The sequence below is a fragment of the Schistocerca piceifrons genome, chromosome 1 (genome assembly GCF_021461385.2).
Source record: "Schistocerca piceifrons isolate TAMUIC-IGC-003096 chromosome 1, iqSchPice1.1, whole genome shotgun sequence".
Lineage (NCBI taxonomy): Eukaryota > Metazoa > Arthropoda > Insecta > Orthoptera > Acrididae > Schistocerca > Schistocerca piceifrons.
Genome location: NC_060138.1, coordinates 102104320 through 102129505, shown reverse-complemented (window position 1 = coordinate 102129505; position 25186 = coordinate 102104320). Strand labels below are relative to the sequence as shown.

At 38.4% G+C, this 25186-nt stretch overlaps 1 protein-coding gene across 1 annotated transcript in view; it reads right to left on the bottom strand.

The window, feature by feature from the left end:
* The window catches only part of LOC124714903 (transcription elongation regulator 1), a 255985-nt gene that overhangs the window by 131785 nt on the left and 99014 nt on the right, over positions 1-25186 (bottom strand). The window contains exons 6-10 of the mRNA XM_047243059.1: positions 20922-21259; positions 19177-19309; positions 17486-17883; positions 13175-13344; positions 3590-3861 (exon numbers count right to left, since the gene is read on the bottom strand). Of these exons, the coding sequence (XP_047099015.1) occupies positions 3590-3861; positions 13175-13344; positions 17486-17883; positions 19177-19309; positions 20922-21259 (1311 nt within the window). The remainder of the gene's footprint in view (positions 1-3589; positions 3862-13174; positions 13345-17485; positions 17884-19176; positions 19310-20921; positions 21260-25186) is intronic.

Sequence of the window (25186 nt, the reverse complement as noted above, 5' to 3'; positions counted from 1 at the left end):
ATAAAATCATGGTGTTTGGAATCCTTTTCATCCTCTGCTCCATGACGTGATTTTCATATGTACACAGTGAAGAGTGGCAGCTAGAAAACTATTTTGCTTGTTGTCTGCTGACATAATGTCTTCCTTGTTTAAGAAGTTCCATTGCTTACTTCCACCTTCTAGATGTGCCATTTTGCCATAATTCATAAATATATAAAATAACATCCATGAGACAGAGAGGCTGTCCTGTTTTTATCTTCAGGAGCCTAAATTCTTAGTGCTTTTAAAAGGAGCATGTGCCTGCCCGAGCACGAGTGCTTGCGCTCTCTCTCTCTCTCTCTCTCTCTCTCTCTCTCACACACACACACACACACACACACACACACACACACACACACACACACACACACACACAGAGAGAGAGAGAGAGAGAGAGAGAGAGAGAGAGAGAGAGAGAGAGAGAGAGTGCAAACAGTAAAATAACAAAATATTTAAGTTTCAAAATGCCTTTTCCTACATTTTCCTGTGGTATGTACAGATTTAATTTAGTGTCTTAATCGTAACATTCTTTTGGGAAAACTTAAATTTTATGGCACAGAACATATCAATAAAAACTGGTTTACTCTCGATTTATTTACATAATAGTGGGAAGCAAATAATTATGCTGGAAATTCAGTCAGTTTGGGTAAGGACTCATCTTCCGACATTGGCTAAATAACTATCTGTGTGCTACATAGTACTACAAGACCTCCATTTCTGGTATTAAATATAAATGACATCCCATCTTGTGTAATGAAATGTTCATTTTTTGTTTTTTGTTTTTGTAAATTAATGCTCAGAAGGGGTGGGGGAGGGGCTGGGGGGAGGAGGAGCAGGAGAATGTCAACACAATTCTGCTTGAGGAAGGAGGCGCTGTACAACCTCACTCTCATCACACCCAAATTCGGCATCATCTGCGCTGAGTGTGGTTGCCGATTTTTGTCACTATGTCAAAAAATTATTTTCTTTGCACACTTTCTCTCACTAATGTCATAGTAAACTATATTCACAATCCCTTCTGTAGTCAGAGATGTCAGTGACCATTATGTGGAAAAAGCACTCGTAAGATTCCTATATACAACTGTTATATGCGTAATCACACTAAAACACCTTCACAATAAACATACTCCCTTACGTAATTTGTAATCAAATACCATCCAAAATCCTATTCACAACTTAATCTGATTCCTAAAGAAAGGGTCAAAATAGGCTGTCATAAAAACAAACTGTGCACTAAAGAATAAATTTAACAACTGATGCTTTTCAATGAAAACACACGTTACAACTGATCATGGTGATGGAGCCGTTCATTGCTGATTGATATAACAATGTCTGTCACTTATCACTTCTTTCACCTTTAGCAATGTTCGTTAATGTGGATATGACACATACAGAGTTGCATCATGGTTTGGAGTCTGCATTTAACTGTTAAGTCAACCTATAGGTGGCTAGGCAGTTGGAGGGGGGCAACAAGCACCAGCTCTAATAGAGCCACACACAGTAAAGCACTGTGGTATTCAAACTAATTTTTGTGTTTAAGACAGCTTGACCTTTATAATATCATTTTCACATTCACTGTTAAAATGAAGGCACTAACATAAATGATTTTTTTCACTGAGAAAATTCATTGTGTCTGTAAATCAGATGAAGAGTTCATAATATTGTGTACACAATATGAACAAAATTGTCATGTATCACAAAGAATTGGAAACAGTACATGAGCAGGTTTCTATTACGTTTCTCCATAGACTATCTACTCCAACCTACATACAGAAGTAAAATTTTAAACTTTTATTTCAAATAACATCTTTTGAAATATTAATCCATGACATGTGTCTATTATTTCTAACAATATGTTTTTTCTGATCTACTGCAAGCAATTTATGCTTGCAGTATCCTCTATCAGCCCATTGGTATATAGTTATTCTTGCAATTTTGATTCCAGAATAGGTAAATTCTTGCATTTGCTTGTGAGGTTTCTATTTATTACACATGCTATAACGTTTCCAACTGCTCATTGTGGGAACCCTTGGTTTTCATTTATTTTAACATTACTTCTATTGTAAATTTTGTTATTGAATTTTTAAGTATTTGTTGTAATGGCCAACACAAATTCAGGTTTCTCTGCCTGTTTTGTGTTTGGTACACACTCTTAGTCATATCTTGAGATGTAGTACAAGATGTTAAAAGGATATGTTAGAAACAGTTCAATGATTCATACAACAAATTGTGCAAATTTATTTTCAATGTCTATTTTTGTTACATTATGTTCACTTAACAATGGTAGTGGTGGATGTAGTGCTGGTGGTGATGGTGGTAGTGGAAGTAGAAGTAGTAGTAGTAGTAGTAGTAGTAGTAGTAGTAGATGACAAAATATTTGCACAACTAAAAAAATTAACAGTATAAAACACATCTATTAAAACGGTATTAAACACTAACTTAAATTGAGATCTGTAACTGAGCATTATCTTATTTAAACCCGAAACAATTGTTTGATAACATTCTTGTATTCTTAAACAACTGCTGGCTTACTACCACCAACTGCTGCTGCAGGACTTCATTTTCTTCCTGTATGTGACCTACCAACTAAAACAGAAACACAATTCATATTGAATTTTCTGTACTATTTGCTGTCAATGCAAGGTGGTGGTAGTTAATACATATTGGACACACTAAAATCACAATGATCATGCTCTTAAGTCCATAAAGTAATCAACACCTGAACTAAACAAAGGTCTTCACATTTGATGTATAGTAAAATAATTCAATTATTTGGACTGCTGAGATCAAATTTCTGTTGGTGTACCAAACTCAACAATTCTCAACAACTCTTTTTTCAGTGAGAGAAAGGGGGGGGGGGGGAGAAAGAAAGAAAGAAAGAGATATATACACAAAGCTACTTTCTTCAGCATACACTGAAAAATTAAGCTGCAGATCGCAGATGTTTCAATCTGACAAGGAGATTTTTACTGCCAATGCCTAGGCAATTTCTGGAATTACTACTGGCCCACTTATGAGGCCAGAGAGATTGTTTTAGAATCAAGAATTAGGTTTTTGGTCAGTGTTCACAACTAACCATTTTCGTTATGATGTGAAACCAACATGAAAATGCTTTAATACAATACACTGTTAATGGTGATGACTTCCAATCTTTAAAATTGGAATTTGAAGTCTCTGTCTATTATATGCAGGGAAGTGCTGAAAAGATGGTAAGTTGAAACATCTCATTCAACCAATGCATACGTCATAACATAGAATTTGTTATCAAAGACAAAGGAGTGAGGCAGTGTGTGTTACAAAAATACAAACTTAAGTTTACAAATAAAACTGAAAGACTTCAGTAGCACAAATTCAAAAGGATTTGAGAAGTATTACACAATCTTAGCAATTTTTACTTTGATTAGTAAAAATTTTTTGCATTTGTTACAGATTTGGTAGTGCAATATGCTGAGTCACTAACTTTCTCAGTATTTACAAAAATTATTACAATACATTTAATTTTTAACACGACAAAACTGGTAAATAATAAAACTTCTTAAAGTGTTAGCATATGACATATCTTAAAATCTACCTTTTGTAGGAGTGTCATCTTTCTTCTTTTTTGATGGCGTTGACTCCGCATCATCACTAGCTGGTGAACCAGACCTTTTGGTGCCAGCAGCTGAGTTAGAAGTAGAGCCTGATGATGCTGAGGCTGATGGGCCACCTGCTGCCTCGGGAGGTGTGGCCACCATTTTATCAACATCTGCACGACCAGATAGTTCATCTGGTCGCTCCCAGACTGATGTACGAGAGGATGGATTGTAAAAAAAAACTCTACCATCACCTGTCCATACCACACACCTGTACACACAAAAGATGAGTAAAGCTTTAGTAATTTCAAAATAAAACAAATCAACTGCACACCTCAATGCACTCAACATGAAGTTCAACAAGATCCACTATGGATAAAATAACAATTATTTAGTTTTAATTTCAAGCTGATTAAGTTTTAGGCGTTTCACTTTTATTCTTCAACTTATGAAAATTTTATGACGAAGACTATTTTATATGCCAAGCCATGTCACTCCTGCACAGGCCATGCTATGAACAGCTGGCAATTATTGTAACTGTTGCACACACAGTTCTCACTACAATATCTGCCTAGTATTGCAAATAATGGGGCTAATGATGCAATTTTTACCAATGCTTCAGGCTATTCGCCTTCCATATTACTGTAATCTTGCGAGATTATGGTTTACAACCTGGCTTGCTCACGATGATGTTTACAACTAAATAATGTTAGTGTTGTTTGGCCCCAAATACGAATGCACATAACTACAGGATTACAAACAAATGACTAAGTTTTTACCCCATGTTCACCACATTTTTTTACTTGGACAATCTGAAGATGGTGGTAGGAAGCAATCAAAACCTGTTATCGTGCTTTAATTGTTTAAAGAGGGGAGAGGTGGGTGGGAATTGCAGCATAATCATTAATACAAAAAAAAAATATGAACCCAATTTTGGAAAGAGGCCTTCAAGGATGTAGAATGAATTAAATTATACATCAATTGACTACTGTGGCATATTTCCATATAATTATGAAAATGACTTCTAAATACTTTTTAAATCAATTAGCAGAAAACTAGCTACTTTGGAAAGAGCCATTACTCTATCTCTTATGCTACTATCAGCAGGTGTTCTTAACTAATACTTCAAACTAAGTAAACAAGTAACTTTACACAGAACACAATTAAAGTGCGCATCATTTATGTTGGCGGCCGAGTTTAGGTTCTTTCTGCGTATCTGACATCACAAAACACAGACAGCCAATGAACAGAGAACGACGATGCCAGATCTCAACCGCAGAGCAGAGCACAGACGAGTGTCTTCAGTTTTAGAAATGTTCAGTCATAAATAAAGTAATAGAACAAAAGCAATGTCTTGATAGCAGACTTTCTTTTATAGAAAGTTTGGAAAAAGCATTCTTTATACCAATTGCTTCATATTCTATTAATTAATTAAACCAAACAAGCAATAAGACTCCTAATTCAGGCGATAGCAAGGAAAGGTGTTTGTATCAAAAGGTGTTTGTATCAATCTCACGAACCGCTTTTTCGCAGTAAAGAACAGCGGTAATTGTTTATTTCCTATTGTACTTCGACGAAGTGTGAGTAATTCATAGTCATACCAACAGTGTTTGTCAGTATTTTGCGTGACGTGTTACACTCCTCATGGAGCTGCCTTGTAGGACGAGCTGCGGTAGCGTAACGGTTAATGCGTTGGATTAGTAAGCGGATGGTGAAGAGTTCAAACCTTGTGTGGGCCTTAATATTTTCTTTATTTAAAAACAATATCGAAGTGTCTTACCTCATGAATTTTATTCGTTTGAATGCAATTTTTTGAAATTTTTAGTGCTTTGTCTATTCATTAACCCTTTCGCCGCTGCAGACACGTGCTCCCCGCATTTTGTCATCACTGCACTGTTCGCCTGTGCAGACACATGGTGTTCCCACTGCTTTGACACACTTATCATTCGATTTCACAAAAACTATTTGGCCCAAAAATTATATTTCTACACACCTTCTTGACTGATACCTTCCCCCCACAAATGACTTAATTTTGTTTCGATGCTCAACCCAGTTATTGTGCAGCATTAAATGTAGTAAACCATTGAAGTGTTTGCAGAGGTTAAGGTCCATAGCGTATACTTTCCGTATGGTCGATTTTAGTTGCCACAATGTTGAGAATGAAATGTGGACAAGATAACTAAATTTCATATAAAATTTACTGTATAACAATATCTCATTTAATTTAAGTACCACATAGGTGTCGTATGTAACATTGAGAAATATTCCGTCTTTCGCGACTGTAATAAAAGTTTTATTTACACCGGGCGCGTTTGGCTTGATTTTAAAGCACTTCAATCAAATTTTATATGAAATTTAGGTATCTTGTCCACATTTCATTCTCAACAATGTGGCAACTAAAATCGACCATACGGAAAGTATACTCTACGGACTTTTACCTCTGCACACTCTTCAAAGTTTCGTGCAATGGTTTACTATATTTAATGCTGCATAATAACTGCGTTGAACATCGAAACGAAATTAAGTCATTTATGGGGGGAAGGTACCAATCAAGAAAATGTGTAAAAATCTAATTTTTGGGCCAAATAGTTTTTGTGGAATCGAATGATAAGTGTGTCAAAGCATTTGGAACACCATGTGTCAGCACGGGCCAGCAGTGCAGTGACAAAATCGCGCACAGCGCGGAATGCGGGGAGCACGTCTCTGTAGCAGCAAAAGAGTTAATTCAGCCGTGGTGGCTTTACTTCTTGAAACTGCGCGCTCTCCCCTAAACGCAAGCTTGCGTACTATGGTGCTGCTTCTCTTGGCGCGTGCGTCGTGTGCAACTGGCAACGCAGCAATCTCCTGCGTCCGGGCGGGCATGCGCGAGCCGCCAAGATAAAAGAATTGAACTAAAGTTGTCTACATACCCATAAAATTCAGGCCTGCTTAATATGAACATAAGTACTAACTGAAACTTTTACAGCCTAGTCCAAGTATTAACATTGATTATGAAAATAAGTCAACATTAAGAAAAGCAAAGTTGCTACTCACCATATGGCGGAGATGCTGAGTCGCATACAGGCACAACAAAAAGACTGTCCCAATATAAGCTTTCAGCCAACAAGGCCTTTGTCAAAAATAGACCCCACACACACACACACACACACACACACACACACACACACACACACACACACACACACACACAAATGACAATCTTTTTGTTGCACCTATCTACGACTCAGCATCTCTGCTGTATGGCGTGTAGCAGCTTTCCTTTTCGCAGTATTGTTACATTTCATCCTGTATTTTCCATTGTTTGATTATAAAATGTGTGGGTAATAACATATGCTTTTACTTGCCTAAACGAACTCTCACTCTTTAAGAGATACAGATATGTTGCTTAATATTTCGGGGGTTTGTAAAACACCTGCACCCTTAACAGTTAGTATAAATGAGTTTATAATTCATAACTGGCATTCAGCTATGTTTAAGCAGCATTATTATTAGTTAAGGTATTGAGACGAATCTGGGTTTGTTGGGATTGGAGTTTTACGTTTGAGGTGTTCCTCGGGCATCATGCAGTGATGGCAGACACTCTTTTGATGAGTTTTAATAATCACAAGCAGTCGCTCGAGTATATAGTGCTGTGTGTTGCGCCATGAAGCTCCTCTTTGGTGAAGTTCCATGGGGTGTGTCAAAACATTAAGAATACAGGACAAAGGAAAGAGATGAGTCTGATGTCAGAAGTCAATCGGGCAAGATGTTCTTGTGAAATGACTAAGTTGTAACCCGAGCTGTAAATTGAGTGAGCTGTCATCTGGCCAATAAACCAGATTGTATCCACGGCACATAGCATCTTCTTCTTCTTCTTCTTCTTCTTATTCTTCATAGTAAAGTAGTTTTATGGGAGGAATAGTTGGAAGAAGGTAAAAGCATACTTCAAGATGGCAAAAAAACCTCACAAATGGTGACCATGTTTTTGGAAATTGCAAAACAGTGTACGAGAAAACTCTAAATACAGAAACAAAGTTTCAAGTCTGATAATACATTGAGACGAAAGGACTATGAGAAGAAAACTCAAAGAGGAGATCATACAGCGGCATCCATCCAAGAGGCGCCCACTTTAGTGAAGAAACAGCACAGGTAATGATGACAAAAGCAAGCAAAATTATGAGCAGAAGATATGGACATACGAGCAAATACCATGATTTTGCAGTGATAACTATGTTGCAGTGTTAACAACTGTGCAACCTAAACCCTCAAATTTAAGATGGCTGTATCTAATGAACAGCAGTGTGCTTTACTAACAAAAACAGTCATTTGAAGTTGGCTGGGCGAAATTATTTAACAGTGGGAAAGCCAGTGGGCATTCTAGCAAGATCCTCTCCTGGAAATGTAAAATTTGTAGCAGAAATAAGTTGATGGAGGAACAGGAGTCTTGTCCTTCAGGTGCAGTTATAAAACACAGAGGAGGAACTAGATAGGATGAGGAGGGTGTCGTGCACTGGGGAATGGGAACTGGCAGTTGGTAAGAATGCGGCTAGGAGGAAGAGATATCTGTTGTACTTTGCATATAACCAACAGATCCGACCAATTGTCAGAGTTTAGTGGAGAGGAGCCCCTTGTAGCTGTAGGTGTAGGAAAAATGCAGCAGTCCTCATCAGTGGCAAATTCTAACAGAAAGAAGAAGATTCTGCAACTAGATAGTTCACAGGGCAGAGGTGTTGGCCAACAATTGCAGGAAGTGTTGGGAAGTGAGTAGCAGGTCACCAGAATTGTTAAGTCTAGTGCAGTGTTGGTTCAAGTGACTTAACATAGGGGAGTTATGTAGGAATTTTACAAAAGAGGATCAGCTAGTGACTGTGGGTAGATCCGGAAATATTTTTTATATGGATGGGGAGTGTGATGTAAGTGGTGACCTGGTAAAGACTGCAACTCACGGTGGCACAAATGTACACACTGTGCAACTTTTTCTGCGTCATGATCGGCCTCATCTTAATGCTGCTGTTAGGTGTGTTAACAGGGGCTGGAGAAGTCTCTGATGGCAGAGGGCATGACTCTCATATTGCAGTGATGCCAAATGAGTCTATCAATAGATCGGGTTTCACTAGACATGGCCTGCACCTCAATGGGTATGGGAGGGGGAGGCTGGCAAAGCTTATAGGTGACAATGTTATGAGTGATGGTGGGCTCACTCATGGGAAAATTACTATAGTAGTTGGTGTTAGAGCTGCTTCTTAGATAGAAGTTAGCTGTTAGGTATCCCTGCTTAAAAGAAGTCTCTCTAACAAAGGAATCACCTTCAAAGGAGGTTGGTATCCAAGTAGTTACGGAATTAGCATATTTTATCAAAATATAAGAGGTATTGTGAACTGCTTATAGATGTTGACTCTGAAATTATTGGTATATCTGAGCACCACGTAAACAATTTGACACTCCAGAGTCTTCCTTTACCAGAATACAGATTAGCTGGCTGTTTTTTGAGGAGTCCTCTGTGGAGTGGGGGAGTGGTAATGAATGTAAAAGAAACATTATTCCATTTGCGTCTGTAGATGTATCAAGTGCGAACAGTAGTACAGCCATAGACAATATTTTTATTCATTCTTCATCACTAGATGGGCTTTCTGTTAGTAAAAGGGTGAATGGCCTTTCAGACCATGATGCACAAATTTTAACGCTGAAAGGTTTTTGAACCGAAACAAACATTATGCATAGAATGAAATTTTCACTCTACAGCGGAGTGTGTGCTAATATGAAACTTCCTGGCAGATTAAAACTGTGTGCCGGACCGAGACTCAAACTCGGAACCTTTGCCTTTCGCGGCCAAGTGCTCTACAAACTGAGCTACCCAAGCACAACTCCCGCCCCGTCCTCACAGCTTTAATTTCGCCAGTACCTCGTCTCCTAACTTCCAAACTTCACAGAAGCTCTCCTGCGAACCTTGCAGAACTAGCTCTCCTGGAAGAAAGGATATTGTGGAGAACTTGTGTGAAGTTTGGAAGTTAGGAGACGAGGTACTGGCGGAATTAAAGCTGTGAGGACGGGGCGCGAGTCATGCTTGGGTAGCTCAGTCGGTAGAGCACTTGCCCGTGAAAGGCAAAGGTCCCGAGTCTCGGTCCAGCACACAGTTTTAATCTGCCAGGAAGTTTCAAACATTATACATAATTACAAACTATGCAGAAAAGCTAATCCAATGGCAATAGAGAGATTTTTAAACCTTGTTAAGGAACAAGAGTGGCAGGATGTTTATAGTGTCAACAACACAGATGACAAATATAATGCTTTGCTTAATGCATTTCTCATGCTCTTTGAAAGTTGCTTTCCTTTAGAATGTTCTAAACAGAGTACTAAAAGTAAAAGGCAGCCTGGGTGGGTGACTAATGCAATAAGGATATCAACCAGAACAAAGTGGGAATTATATCAAAATGTTAGAAATAGTCACAACTGATCCAAAGTAGCCTATTACAAACAGTATTGTAAGGTAGTAAAAATGTTGTTAGGAAGGCAAAGAGTATGTGGTACGCAAATAGTATAGCTAATTCACAGGATAACATTAAACCATATGGCCAATCATGAAGGACTTGTCTTCTCAGCAGAACAAGGTCGATGATATAAAGTCAGTTCGTAGTAAAAAACATTTTCGTTACGGGTAACTCAGATATACGTACAGTATTTAATAACCACTTTCTGAGCATTGCTGTTGAATTAAATAAAAACTAAGTATCTACAGGGAATCATATAACTCACTTGGAAAATGACATGCCTAAAATACTCCTGTGTAACACCGACAAGGGGGAGATCGAGTCAATAATTAAATCAATGAAGACTAAGGACTCGCAGATATGGAGTACCTAGCAGAATATTAAAGTACAGTGCTGCACATGGTAGCCCTATATGTGGCCATATTTGTAATTTTTCCTTTAAAAACAATCAGTTTCCTGATCAACAGAAGTACTAAGTAGTAAAGCCACTTCATAAAAAGGGAGAAAGGGATAATGTGCACAATTTTAGACCTATTTCTATGCCATCAGTGTTTGCTGAAGTTACTGAAAAGGCTGTGTACACAAGGATAAGTGATCATTTCATTTCATATAATTTGCTATCGAATGTAAAGTTCAGTTTTAGAAGCGTTTAACAACTGAAAACACTATATTCTCTTTTCTCTCTGAGATACTGCCTGGATTAAATAAAAGGTTTTCAACACTAGGCATCTGTGTGGATCACAAAATATTGCTTTAGAAGTTAAACCCTTATGGATTATGGGAAATAGCTTAGCAAAAGTTCATTCTCCACAGTGCTGAGAATGGCTATGATGTGGGGTATGAATGGGTCATGGTTAAATGGGGGGAGAGGGGGGTGTGCCCCAGGGATCAGTACTGGGGCCACTCTTGTTCCTTATTTATATAAATGATATGGCCTGTACTATTACAAGTGATTCTAACATATTTCTGTTTGCTTATGACACTAGCTTGGTAGTAAAGGATGTTGCGTACAACATTGGCACTGTTTGAAATTGACATTGGAGATTTGCTCCTCAATTTGGTCGTACGGAACTACACGTGTAAAATAAACAAAATGTAACAGTAAACAAATCACATTTTAGATTCAGGTAGTGATATGTGCGTAACAGATCCAAACTTTCTAGAACAGAATAACATACTGCAGTATTTTCGAGCATTTCCAGTATATGGAGCCAAGATAACAAAGCCACATGAACCAATGGCAAACTAATACAACCACAATCATTGAGAAATTTAGTGTCGATAAATATACATCTGACTACCCCGTGTCACTTATTTTAGGATTAAACATCACTATAATTCTACGAACAGGCTGGTTGTCTGAGCAAGGAGTTTTACTAGATTTCAGGAAATAATTTATAAAAGATTAACTTATGGGAAAGATTTGGAATTAATGACACTCCATTCTGAAACAGTTACATCGCAGAAATCTAAAAACAACACGTACAGCAGAAACAACTTTAGATAATTCTGATAATGACCATATACGATCATAATAAGCAAATGAGTAAAGAGGACATTGTAGATAATATTAGAAAATCCTCAGGACCTGGAATAAAAGGGAAGGCAGATATGACAACCGTGCAGTGTAAACAAAAAGATATTTTCTGCCCGAGATCAGGACTCAAACATTTTGCGTGTACAGTAAAGGTACAACTTCACAAACATTTTTCGTTAATCCTTACGCAACAACAGTAGCAACAGATGAGTCAGTCAGGTAGGAAATAAAGAGAATGATTATATGGAACATTATATAAACTTCTATAACTGTCATAACAATCCACTGGTAGTCTAAAAACTTGACGGATCAGTGTGGAAGTATTTGAAGTAGGAACAGTTAATAGAATAATCGAACCACAAAGGGACAGACCCCCTATCATTGAGGAGTTATTGACAAAGTTTACAGAGACAAAATAAATCAGTGTGATGGACATGAGAACTGGTTATTGGCAAATATCATTACTTCCCGATTCAAGAAAATATACCACATTCCTGTTTGAAGTGTTACCCTTCGGTCTAACTGTTTCTGTTCCAATGTTCATCAGACTTTTAGACAAAGCAATAGGCGATAAATTACGAGAAAAGGTATTATGTAATGTATATTTATGATATAGAGTATTACCCCACTTCTACATTCCTGGAATTAATGTTTTCCCACTGTTTACAATTTTTTTTTTTTACTGCTCCCATCAAATTTCCTATGTCCACAGTGTTAATTTGCACCCAATTTTGCATCAACATATCTATAATTTCCCTGCAATTTATGGTTTACGAAAAAATGTCATGGAGACGAAACTGGTGTAAAATGACAGTGGCTGTCAAGTAGTGGTTACAAACGCTATGTGGTTACAAACGCTATGTGGTTAAGTTTCTTGACATCAGGGTGCTCTATTCAGCGGATCTAAATTGGTAAAAGTTGGAACTATTAGTGCTGTATGTCCTGCCACTGCCAAGCTCTACTTTTGGCAGTAAAGGACTCTACTGCACATGTGCATTTTTACGATTGTTGTGATCATCATGACACCTTTATCGAACCATATTTAGTGTGTTTCATTGTATGGTGACTTGTTTGCATCTTCACTCACTTTGCATTGCTCAAATGTTTTTGGTTTAAACAAAGCACCAATTTTACATTTAGCAAAACATGTTTCGAGAATTTAGTCTCATTGTCAGGTGCAGTATTTACGTACATATTTGTTTGTGATGTTACACGTACAATGTGAGTGATAGTTTAAGCGTGTGTGGTTTTCTACGTAACTGAGGCGGCACATAAATTGTACCGTAACCTTTTAAAATATTCATTAGACTTTATGCATAGTTTATAAATCACAGCAATAAGCTGACTACTGCTGCAAGACAAAGTATAGCTAATTTCACAAAAATTATATTTTGAGTACCACTAGGAGTGTTTTAGTAGTGTCAAGTCTATCATTCTGAATTCTGATGGCTATCTAGATGTACATGTTGAAACACACAGCTGAACCCCCTCACAAAGGGATGTTATAAAGGGAAGGCCTACAATGAGAATGATGTGCTTCCAAAACATAAAAACTGTACTCTATACATGCACATACTAACCAAGGGGTTCCTGGAACAGGTGTACTTGAGACAGGACGTGATTTGTCCTGTGCCCTTTGTAATTCTTTAGCTTTTTCTTCCTCCTCTTCACGTTTCTTTCTAGCAGCTTCTTCTTCTGCCTTTTCTTCTGCTGTTTTCTCTTCTAGTTTCTTTTCATCTTCCCCATCAACCTGAAATTTGAGACAATATATCATCAGGATGATGTCTACCGTACTCAAGAAACGAGCAGAGAAGCATGCGCACACTGCTACACTTCAATGTAAAGTATTTTATACTAAATTAATGAAGGCAAAATACATCTCTGCAGTCTCGTTCTGATGCAGAAGAAAAACGATTGGCTTCTGTCAGCAACATACACTTCAAGACTGTGGATAACTGGCATTAATAAAAACAACTGAAAAATGGGAATGAGACAAGACCTCCAACTGATACCAGTCTTCACCACTGCATTTATTAATTTTATACTGGCTTATGCATTTCAGCCTTATGCCACTCTAGAAGTATCCACAACAGAAACACACAATAAGGTAAAACATTGATAAAATACATTAAATGCACATCATAAAAAACATGGGGAAATAGAACTCACCAAAATATCTGTAACACATTCTTAGGTAGAACAAATCGGAATTTGTTAACATGGATATGAAATTTCTGGCTTCTTCACTTAATGCTTCAACGTGCACAGTGAGTCAACTGTCATTCAGGGGTCATCAAATGATACAGACCAGAAACTTTGTACCCATGCTTGACAAACTCAGGTTTGCTTTACCTAAGAACATGTTATATATATGTTGGGATGTTCTACTTCTCTTAGCTTTTTATGATGTGCATTTCATGTATTTTATCTATGTTTTCCACTTAATGCTTATTACTTCTGTTGGTACAAAGTACGTTTTGCGCAACTGTACCAATGTTTTTTTCCTGACATCCTTCCTTGTATTTTCTCTTGCAGAGCCTTTGAGAATGGCTTAAGACTGAAATGCGCGAGACAGCATAAAATTAATAAATATATTGGTCAAGACTAACAGCTTCTGAATGCGTGACAATAGACTCACTGCACAAAACTTTGAGAAGATTATAATAATCGATGCTTCTTAATTAGAACCAATAACCATCCCAAAGGTATTTGGCACACACTTCTGAACCTCTTTAACACTTGTCGGCAAGTGCTTTCTTAAATCTAAATGTTACGGACCAATCTCTCTTGCTACAACTAGGAATCCTTGTTTGCCTGGGCATGAATAAAAAACTCCACTAAAAATTAAGTAATGGACAATTCTATCAGTAGACAAAACACAAACAACTACACAACCGACATTTCAACGGTCTGTGCTGAGATCCTCTTCAGAGTGACTGAACTGCTGTATTCTGGGTATAGGCTTCCCTTGAGATACCATCTTATTTTGGATGACAGGTGACTACTGACATCACATATGGGTATGTCATTGCACAAATGCCTAAGATAGAGTTGATGTATGATAGGCTAAGGCATGTGTTCCTCTAGTAGGTGGCTGACAGGCAACAGCAAATTGTGAACTTGTACCAAGGGATTGTGTCTGACTGCAACAATACATCAAGGTCCCACAGCAGTTCTCTTGTGGCCACTTGTTTATACTGATGAACCCAGATCTCGAGGAGCTGCCGGCTGACGAACGTGTGTAGCTCGTTGGACTGGGCTCATTGGCAGTCAGATCGTTGGTAACTTATAGCAATCCTCCCTGTTCTTGTTGTTGCAGTGTTTATTTTAATTGTCTTATTTTCTGCTGCTGCATCCACAGCCACTGAGCAACCACACAAGTTTCTGGAAAACCAACAAATGTGACAGTTCTTGTGGTGGACAGCTACAAATGATCTGGTGTGCTACCCCATCCACATATATCATTCATGTTCTGAATGAGTGCTAACTGCTCGCCTGGTTTCACCAGCTTAGACATTAACAAAGCAGATTGCAAACGCCTGCAGTGTAGACAGCATCTATGGAATCCTTCATGGGCCTATGAGCTTGAGGACTCTGGAATACTTCTTAAATTCTTCCATTGTTGCTGATGCCTCTCACCCAAGTCAGCAACAGGAATAGATTCTTCTCTTCCTCTTATTATCTTCACTGAGGTTCATAGCTCACTGTGTATTCTTACTACTAAGGACCTGTAAATTTAGCATTTATTTTTGGCAAAATTTACATCCTTTTTTGTAAATAATTATACGTACAAATTTGAAGGACTGTCACACTAAGTCCCTGAAAATGAAACCTCAGTATTCTGAAACTCACTGTTAAAAAAGGAAGTGGTAATTGTGGATCTTTTCGAAAGAAATGGTTGCTTCAGCAAAATAATCTTTTTCCTTAAAATGGTCTGTTTTCTTCTTTTGACTATATTTAAGCTCTCGACAAAAGATTGTTTCTGTTGAGGAGGAGCAGCATTTTCCCACCAGTAAAATGAGTGCTGCTCTAACAAGATGTTTCTTGATACTCCTCTTTCCCACCCAATACAATAGTTATAATGCCCCCATAGGATTAATTTTAGCCTTTTGTTGGCATTCATAGTCATGCAACCCATACTTAACATTACGGATAGAACACACACGGCACGTAGGGTACGAGTAAACCCAAAAATAACTATTCATACATTAGATGCAGAATTTCGGTGCAACTGTACACTGACAGGTTTTGTTTTTCAGTCGCTATAGTGCACAGTGCAGATGCGATATATAAACTGTCAGCCAGCCACAAGTGTAAACGGACAGAATTTCAACTGCCAGAGAAGACAGAGGCAGCGTACAGAAAAATCTCTGCCTTCCTCTCACAGGAGAGTCAGCCTATGGTACTGTTCCACATTTCTGAAAAAGCAGAACTGACACACAGTCTTAGAGATCGCCGATGCCTTCCGGTGCTGTGAGGGTTGTAATCAAACGTGGTGGACATGGATCGGACTTTTTTCTCATTTCAAAATTAGAAAAGAAAACAACAAGCAAAGCACAACACAAGGAACTCCGTAACTGCTGCCACGTAACTGAATGTTTAGGTTAACAATGTCATGAATGAGGTAGTTCAGGCCAGACCTCCAGCAGCATTTGATACGGCCACTGTTAAAAACCTCCACCACCTAACCTGTCATGTCAGAAATGTTTGCATTATACCAATTTCTGAACTTTTCTGGTGGACAAATGTATGCATTTTTTGGGTGTCCCATGGCTACTGCATTACACTGCAAATATCTTTAGCCTGCCATTCAACTGGCCACAACTGGTTTGGCACCAACGCACCGAGTCCACGTGTATAATTTAACACCTAGGAATGAAATTGTTCTGTTATTCTATATTTCTAGTATGAAGTGTTTTTTACGCAAGCTGCTGAGTTGCTAATGAAATCTATGTAGCTCTGCTTCCCCTGGCTGCCATATGATGAATGTATTGTCTACATACTTCATGCAACAACAAGGTCTTTTTCTTAATATTAGACTGAAGGCAATTGGATTATGTATAAGAATTTGTATCAATGAATCAATGAGACATGTGACACTCCACTGCAGAAGAGTCAAGTCCATGATGTAATGACACAGAGTATTGTCTACATTAGATGCAAGGAGACTGGGAGCAGGCACTATGGGACAAAGAGAGGGACTAAGCGGAGTTTTGATTGGCACAAATATTAAAGCCTTGATTCTACATATAAAAAACCACATATAATGTTTTGGTACTGGAATTGAGCTGTGAAATTAGGGTAAAAGCTTATTAAGCTCATGAAGGCATAAGATCGACAGTATTCTCAAGTGCCATAATGAATATTAAGTTGGAACTTGTCTGAAGAAATTTAGGGAATCATAGAGAACCTAAATATGGTAAGCTGAACATGGATTTGAACCATGTCCACCCAAACCAACAGCCATGTTGTCCTTGCATGTTATCGAATGCCGCCTACCCATCTACCATTAGATTGTAGTCTCGGTATTTTCTTATCTCTTGGAATGCAGTTGATATCTATCATGTATCAAATTTCCTAGCTGCAGAACTGCCCACCTCCACTTCCAACCTAATTGTTACTGGCACACCAGTGTTGTTCTATTAGAGGTTTTAAAAGGCAGACATGATGGCAGATTACATCAATACAAAAATGATCAACATAATTAGAGAACATACGAATGTTGTACCACGAGAAAGAAAAAGCCATATTAGTGCTATATACATTAATAACACACTGTTCAAAAAAAGTTGTTTACAACTGGATGTTAATATTATTTTCTTTAGCCCTTTAATTCATTACACACAGTTACCAGCCACTGCAAACATCCTCTGAACAGACGAAGTCATTACCTCTCCATTGACAGCTGTCTGCTGAGTAGAAGCACCAGTGTCTGACGCCTGCACTGCTGCAGCAGTAGCTGCAGCTTTTGGAGTTGCTTCTGCTTCTGCATCAGTCTGTTCTGGAGTGGCATGATCAGTTGCAGGGGCTGCAGCAACCACAGCTGGAACAGCATTTGCTGCAGCCACAGAGTTTGTTGGTGCAGCAACAGGAGCCACAACTGGAGTTGCAGCCACAGTGGTCACAACTGGAGCAGGCACAGCAGTCGCTGGCACAACAGCAGCAGCTGCTGCTGCTGCTGCTGCAGCAGCAGCTGCAGCCACTGCAGCAGCAGGTACCGGAAGTGGACCTGCATTTGCTGCAGGACTAGCCACTGTTGAGACACCCTGCGCTGCTGCTAATTTTGCTGCTGTAATAGTAATAAATTCAACTGACAACACAATTTAAAAATAACAAATTTTACAGTATTATTTAATGCATGGAGGGGGGGGGGGGGGGAGGAGAGAGAGAGAGAGAGAGAGAGAGAGAGAGAGGGGGGGGGGGGGGTTTATATGTAATCTTAATGAAAATTTTCACTGTGTTGTGAAGAATATGTGAAGAATACTACCTAAAAAAATATAGCATATAAGATACAGCCATGCTCATGATAGCATCACCAGACCAACTAATGCAACATTATTAAAGTTTAATTTGAAAAAACAGCATATTGTTTGCTATGTAATCAACATGAACTTGTTTTAGTGTACTTTCACAACACGTTCCTTTTCATCAGACTGTTAAGTACTACTGCAAAAGTACAATTTTTCAGTATAAAAGAGGTAATGATCAATCAAAATTTTTAAATGTCATGCATATGAATCAAAATGTGGGTGACACAGGAGTGTATATTTAACATACAGTCACAAAAACTGCACACAAACTTCTGTCTCACCACAAGAACACACACTGAACACCATGTGCATATGCAAACACTGCCATTCTTAAATGATATAACTTCATTCGCCCCCAAATACTCTGTGCACCTTTAAAAGGTGTGCATGATTTTTGTTCAAATTAAACAAAAGATTGTCATTCTTACTTAAGCAATCTTGTAATTTCTTTAAAATCTTTCCCATGCAACACCTATAATATACATAATACACACAGTGAATTGTCATAATTAGTAAGGTGTTCACAGCTGTCCTCTGTGCAGAAATTCAACTTGGGGCTTGCAAGAAGCTTATTTACATACAACATAAATGTGCAGAATACCAAAATTTTATCTAAGCTCACAGAAGACATCCTTAGAATACAAAAAAGATTTTTGAAAGTGAGGCATGAATTGGTAAGTTTAATGAGAGCATCTCTAAAAACTTTCACTTCTGTCATGAGGTAATTAATTTCATGAATACCCACAAATCTTTTGCTGTTACCTGTTTACAGTATTTTATAAATCTGTAATATTAACAGAATAAAAGGGACATATCAAAAAATACTGCACAAAAACTGTGGCAGTATTTTAATGTCTTTCCAGCAGTGTCCGATAACAAATCCATCCAGGGAAGGTAGAAATGTTATAAATTCTGTAAGATGCTAACTGCTAACCACGGCCAAGTAACTAATTATCAAAGGGGATTTCAGTGAAGTTTGTGTGATAAATCTTGACTGAAAGATTATTAAAGTATGTTCTATTCTTTAACTTATGTTCTATTCTTTAACTTACTTTCTAAATCCTTAAGAACTTGTGGTTTCTCCCATACACTCTCCCCTGCTTTAGCATTGTAATAGTATGAACGACCATCTGGAGCCTTGTGTTCAGTCCACTCTGAAGCTCGAGCTACTATTTCAGGGTCAATCTAGAACGGTACAAACATAAGCAATGTACAGTCAAAACATGCCAGATCAATCATTGTAACACACATACAACTGATCTCCACAATTGTATTTATGCACAGACTTATCACAACAAATGAATATGAGAGTATGTAGTACAATTACTCTCTTACACACACACACACACACACACACACACACACACACACACACACACACACACTTCAGTGAAGTGACCAAATGAATAAAATATTTTTATTAATTTTAAAAGTCAACAAGAGGTTATTAAACTAATTTTATTAATTTTAAAAGTGAATGAGAGGTTATCAGGAAACAAACATGCCAACCAACAGCAAGTTGGCGAGCGCTCTCAGTAATGACAACTATTTACACGTACAGTAGCAAGTTGGCGAGCGCTCTCAGTAATGACAACTATTTACACGTACAGTTTGAGTTGTGCCGAGATGCAGATAACAAACCGAAGAGATGATCATTAAGAAAAGTTACTGAATATTAATTGAAGAAGTTAAGCTACTGAACTGATGACAGAGAGTAAATCTAATTGTTGATGATTTAACAAAAAGGAGAAAATAATAAATGAAGTTGGATCATATATGAGTAAGAGGTCTATACATAATGAAACTTTAGTCATCTAACTTACCAATTTCCAAATGAAAAGGTGGTGATGCACAAATGGTGGAAGTATTTAATTTTAATTCAAAGCAGCAATGGACATTACATTTGCTATTGAAGTTCACCAGCTTCTTAGGGATACAGAGTACTTACAGGCAAATAATAAGTAAAGTTAATCCAAACATTTAAAAATGCAATCACAAGGAGCATCAAATATGATGATATAACAAGAGTCAACTTGTTATATTGAGTGCCTTATTTTCACTATTCATATATTCGCAATGTGAACGCACCAGAGACATATGTTCATTCTGTACACAGCCACGTTCTGCGATATTACAAAATTATACCTTTGCTTTGTTTTGTCATCGTGGTTACTGTATCACTTTTGGTTCTAATGCGAAAGAGTGTTTTGTTACTTGGTTCAGAGTTTGTTCTGCTCTGTAATTTTCAGTAAAACACAATTACAGACAACAGGTTACGGATGCAGGCAACTGTATAAATATCTGTTTTCAGAATTCACTGTGTTTGGTGTTTGATCAAAGGGTTATTCAAATGAACTGCGACACTTAAGTTGTGAGACTCAAGTTCTGGAACCATCATTTTTTCATTAATCTTTTGTGGAAAATCTTCAGTCTCATTTTGAATGAAGCACTATAATTTTGTATTAAATTTAAATTTACAAGAAGATGCATAAATTTAACACCTACAGTATCCCAAAATTTTTACAGTAAGAATTTTCAACAGTTTAAATAACAGCTGCAAATTATTTTTGATACTGAAAAGCTCGATCTCTTGGAAGTGAAACCAACACCAAGTGAAGCTGGCCAGAGTCAAACAGCTGAAAAAACGTTCTTGATCTCTTGGAGGCGAAATCAAGGCTAAGTACAGCCAGTCAGAGTCAAACAGAACACACACACACACACACACACACACACACACACACACATTTCTCATGAAATATCACAAGGTAGCGATGCATACCTAGTTATGCATTCTTACCTGTGAAAGATCATCGGCCATTGGAGGCACCATAGCATGGGGTGGTGGCGGCCCCATTCCAGGAGCCATTGGGGCAGCTGCCATAGGAGGCGGTTGTTGGTGAGGTGGTGGTCCCATACCCATTTGAGGTGGTCCCCACGCAGGTCCTGGTGGAGGCATTCCACCAAAACCAGGAGGGCCATAACCTGGAGGACCTGGAAATCCTGGTGGAGGCATGGCAAATGGAGGTGGTCCACCAAAATGTGGTGGAGGTGGGCCTCCGAACGGAGGTGGCATGCCAGGTGGAGGACCTTGCATCATACCTGGAGGTGGTTGCATCGTATTTGGCATAGCTCCCACTGCAAAGATATCACTCAATGTAGTGAGCTGACAGTAGCATGTAGATTTGGAAACAAATTGTAAGCACAAGGAATAGAAGTTATTCTAATACAACTACATATTCAAAACCAAGCTACGTATAATAAAATTAACATTGTAACTATCAACTTTACAGAAAAAATTCAAATTATGAAAAGAATTTGTGATGTAGTTATTGTATACCTCAGTTTCACTATTACACCACAATTGGGAAGTTCTTAGTAGTTTATGTGCTGACAAAGTTTTATTTAGGGAATTCAATACCAATACTCATTTCCAGTCTCAGGCTTCTCTATTTTGAAGCTCACATTAATTCCCTTTATATTTGACAGACTAACATGATATGTTTGAAAACAACTTTGAATATTCAGGACTTCCATTTGGTAATTCAGTTACTGGCACATAAATAAGTGACTTTCTTTAATAGGGAAACAAATACTACATTAAATCCAAATCAGGATATTTGACCTCTGTTTCAGATACATTTTGTTACAATCACAAACTAAGCATTTTGCCTGGATGAAACAACAGTGTACATTAAATGTGTGTTTAAACGCAATTCAAAGATCACACCCATACTTTAAAGAAAAAGTATGGTAAATGATATTATTTTTCTCTCCATTTACAGCCAAAAATGTATTCTACTCTATTAAATGTTAACTCAAACACACTTCATTTGTTTTATTCCCTCTATGTGACTCTTTACTAGTATACGTGTTTTCAATTCTTGACTCTCACTTCATTCTGTCATACAGGACACATTCATTACATTCAGTCATCCATGAACTAAAGCTAGCAGTTCTGGTTGATACACTATCTTTTAAAAGAGAAAGAAAGAAGGGTTAAATTCTTTCTTGCAGCCATCAAATTTTTCATGAGTGCCATGTCTGGTCCCTAGTAGGGCAGACACTATGGCACCACTTGTTTCTTCCTATGCCGTGTACGTTATGAGCAGGTAGAGTCATAATGTACTTGTTGAATTCTCAAGAAAAGTTTGTGAATGATTACACTATTGAAGTTCAGTTGTGGAACTGACGTGTCTGTTTGGGACTAGGATTATGTCATATAAAATACATACATTCAGTTACATGCCGCCAATGACAATGAAAACAACTTGCACATATTCACAGACCCCTCACTGAAATTACATTATCCCCACATCATGTCAAAGGGATCAATGAGACTAACGTACTTCTTATGTATTTAAGAATATCACGATTTTTCTACATCTACATCAATACTCCACAAACCACCATACGGTCGGTGCATGGCAGAGGGTACCGTGTACCAGTACTAGTCATGTCATTTCCTTTTCTCTTCCACTCGCAAATAGAGTGAGGGGGAAAAAAAACTGTCTATATGCCTGCATATGAAACCTAATTTCTTGTATCTTACCTTCGTGGTCCTTACACACAATGATATGTTGGTGCCAGTAGACTCATTTGGCAGTAAGCTTCAAATGTCGGTTTTCTAAATTTTCTCAACAGCATTTCTCGAAAAAATTGTTGCCTTCCCTCCACGGATTCCCATTTGAGTTCCCGAAGCATTTCTGTAACACTTATGTATTGTTCGAACCTGCTGGCAACAAATCTAAGAGTCCGCCTCTGAATCACTTCGATGTCTTCCTTCAGTCCAACTTGGTACGAACCCCAAACACTAGAGTAGTAATCAAGAATAGGTTGCACTAGTGTTCCACATATGGTTTCCTTTATAGGTGACCTGCTCTTTCCTAAAATTCTCCCAACGAAGTAAAGTTGACAATTCGCCTTCCCTATCACAGTTCTCACATGTTAATTCCACCTCATGTTGCATTACTCCCAGATATTTGAACAACTTGACTTTGTCAAGTAGGGCACTAGCAACACCGTATCTGAACATTACAGGTTTGATCTTCATACTCATCCGCATTAACTTACATTTTTCCACATTTAAGGTTAGCTGCCATTCATTACACCAACTGGAAATTTTGTCTAACAAGGGGAGGCCGCCAATTGTGAAATTCAGATTCGATTCATACTGCGCATAATAAAAGTTCATGGCCAGAGGTGTAATGTGGCAAAGCACCAAGATGCACTTCTCAGCCGTATCGAGAAAATCGACAGTTAAAAGGAACCGTTGCGGTGAAATACTCTCTACGATTAATAATTTTCTACAGCGTCATGGCGCAGCGGTAAGCGCTCGGTTTCGTAATCCGAAGGTCGCCGGATCGAATCTCGCGCCATGCAACATTTTTTTTATTATTATTAGCTTTTTGTAATTCATATATATATATATGTCTGCTTGTGTCTGTATGTGTGGATGGATATGTGCGTGTGTGCGAGTGTATACCTGTCCTTTTTTCCCCCTAAGGTAAGTCTTTCCGCTCCCGGGATTGGAATGACTCCTTACCCTCTCCTTTAAAACCCACTTCCTTTCGTCTTCCCCTCTCCTTCCCTCTTTCCTGATGAGGCAACAATTTGTTGCGAAAGCTTGAATTTTGTGTGTATGTTTGTGTTTGTTTGTGTGTCTATCGACCTGCCAGCGTTTTTGTTCGGTAAGTCACCTCATCTTTGTTTTTATATATAATTTTTCCCACGTGGAATGTTTCCTTCCATTATATTGATATATATATATATATATATAAAAGATGATGAAACTTACCAAACAAAAGCGCTGGCAGGTCGATAGACACACAAACAAACACAAACATACACACAAAATTCTAGCTTTCGCAACCAATGGTTGCCTCGTCAGGAAAGAGGGAAGGAGAAGGAAAGACAAAAGGATATGGGTTTTAAGGGAGAGGGTAAGGAGTCATTCCAATCCCGGGAGCGGAAAGACTTACCTTAGGGGGAAAAAAGGACAGGTATACACTCGCACACACACACATATCCATCCACACATACACAGACACAAGCAGACATTTGTAAAGGCAAAGAGTTTGGGCAGAGATGTCAGTCGGGGCGGATGTACAGAGGCAAAGATGAAGTTGAAAGACAGGTGAGGTATGAGCGGCGGCAAATTGAAATTAGAAATTAGCGGAGATTGAGGCCTGGCGGATAGCGAGAAGAAAGGATATGCTGAAGGGCAAGTTCCCATCTCCGGAGTTCTGACAGGTTGGTGTTAGTGGGAAGTATCCAGATAACCCGGACGGTGTAACACTGTGCCAAGATGCGCTGGCCGTGCACCAAGGCATGTTTAGCCACAGGGTGATCCTCATTACCAACAAACACTGTCTGCCTGTGTCCATTCATGCGAATGGACAGTTTGTTGCTGGTCATTCCCACATAGAACGCTTCACAGTGTAGGCAGGTCAGTTGGTAAATCACGTGGGTGCTTTCACACGTGGCTCTACCTTTGATCGTGTACACCTTCCGGGTTACAGGACTGGAATAGGTGGTGGTGGGAGGGTGCATGGGACAGGTTTTACACCGGGGGCGGTTACAGGGGTAGGAGCCCCGTGGAATGTTTCCCTCTATTTTTTTATATATATATATATATATATATATATATATAAAAAGAAAGATGATGAAACTTACCATACAAAAGCGCTGGCAGGTCGATAGATGTTTGTTTGTTTGTTTGTTTGTTTGTTTGTTTGTGTGTGTGTCTATCGACCTGCCAGCGCTTTTGTTATTGTACCGCCTCCATTTTTCCATTTGTTTAACAGGGTGTACCAAAGCTCTCACGTCCGCACTGATTTTCGACGATGTTATAAGTTGCGCTAGGGACTGCATCTACCTTCTTTCGAAGTTAGCAAGCAACTACGCTGATATGCGGCGGCTCGTTTCGGCCCAATCAACATCTGTCCTTCAAGTGTAACGAGCGAGTAACGGAGTTTATATTTCATACCTGCCACAGCAAATTTGTGTTCGTGAGGTTTCTATTCTAATTCGAACGTTTGACTTACACTATACGTATTCGTTTCG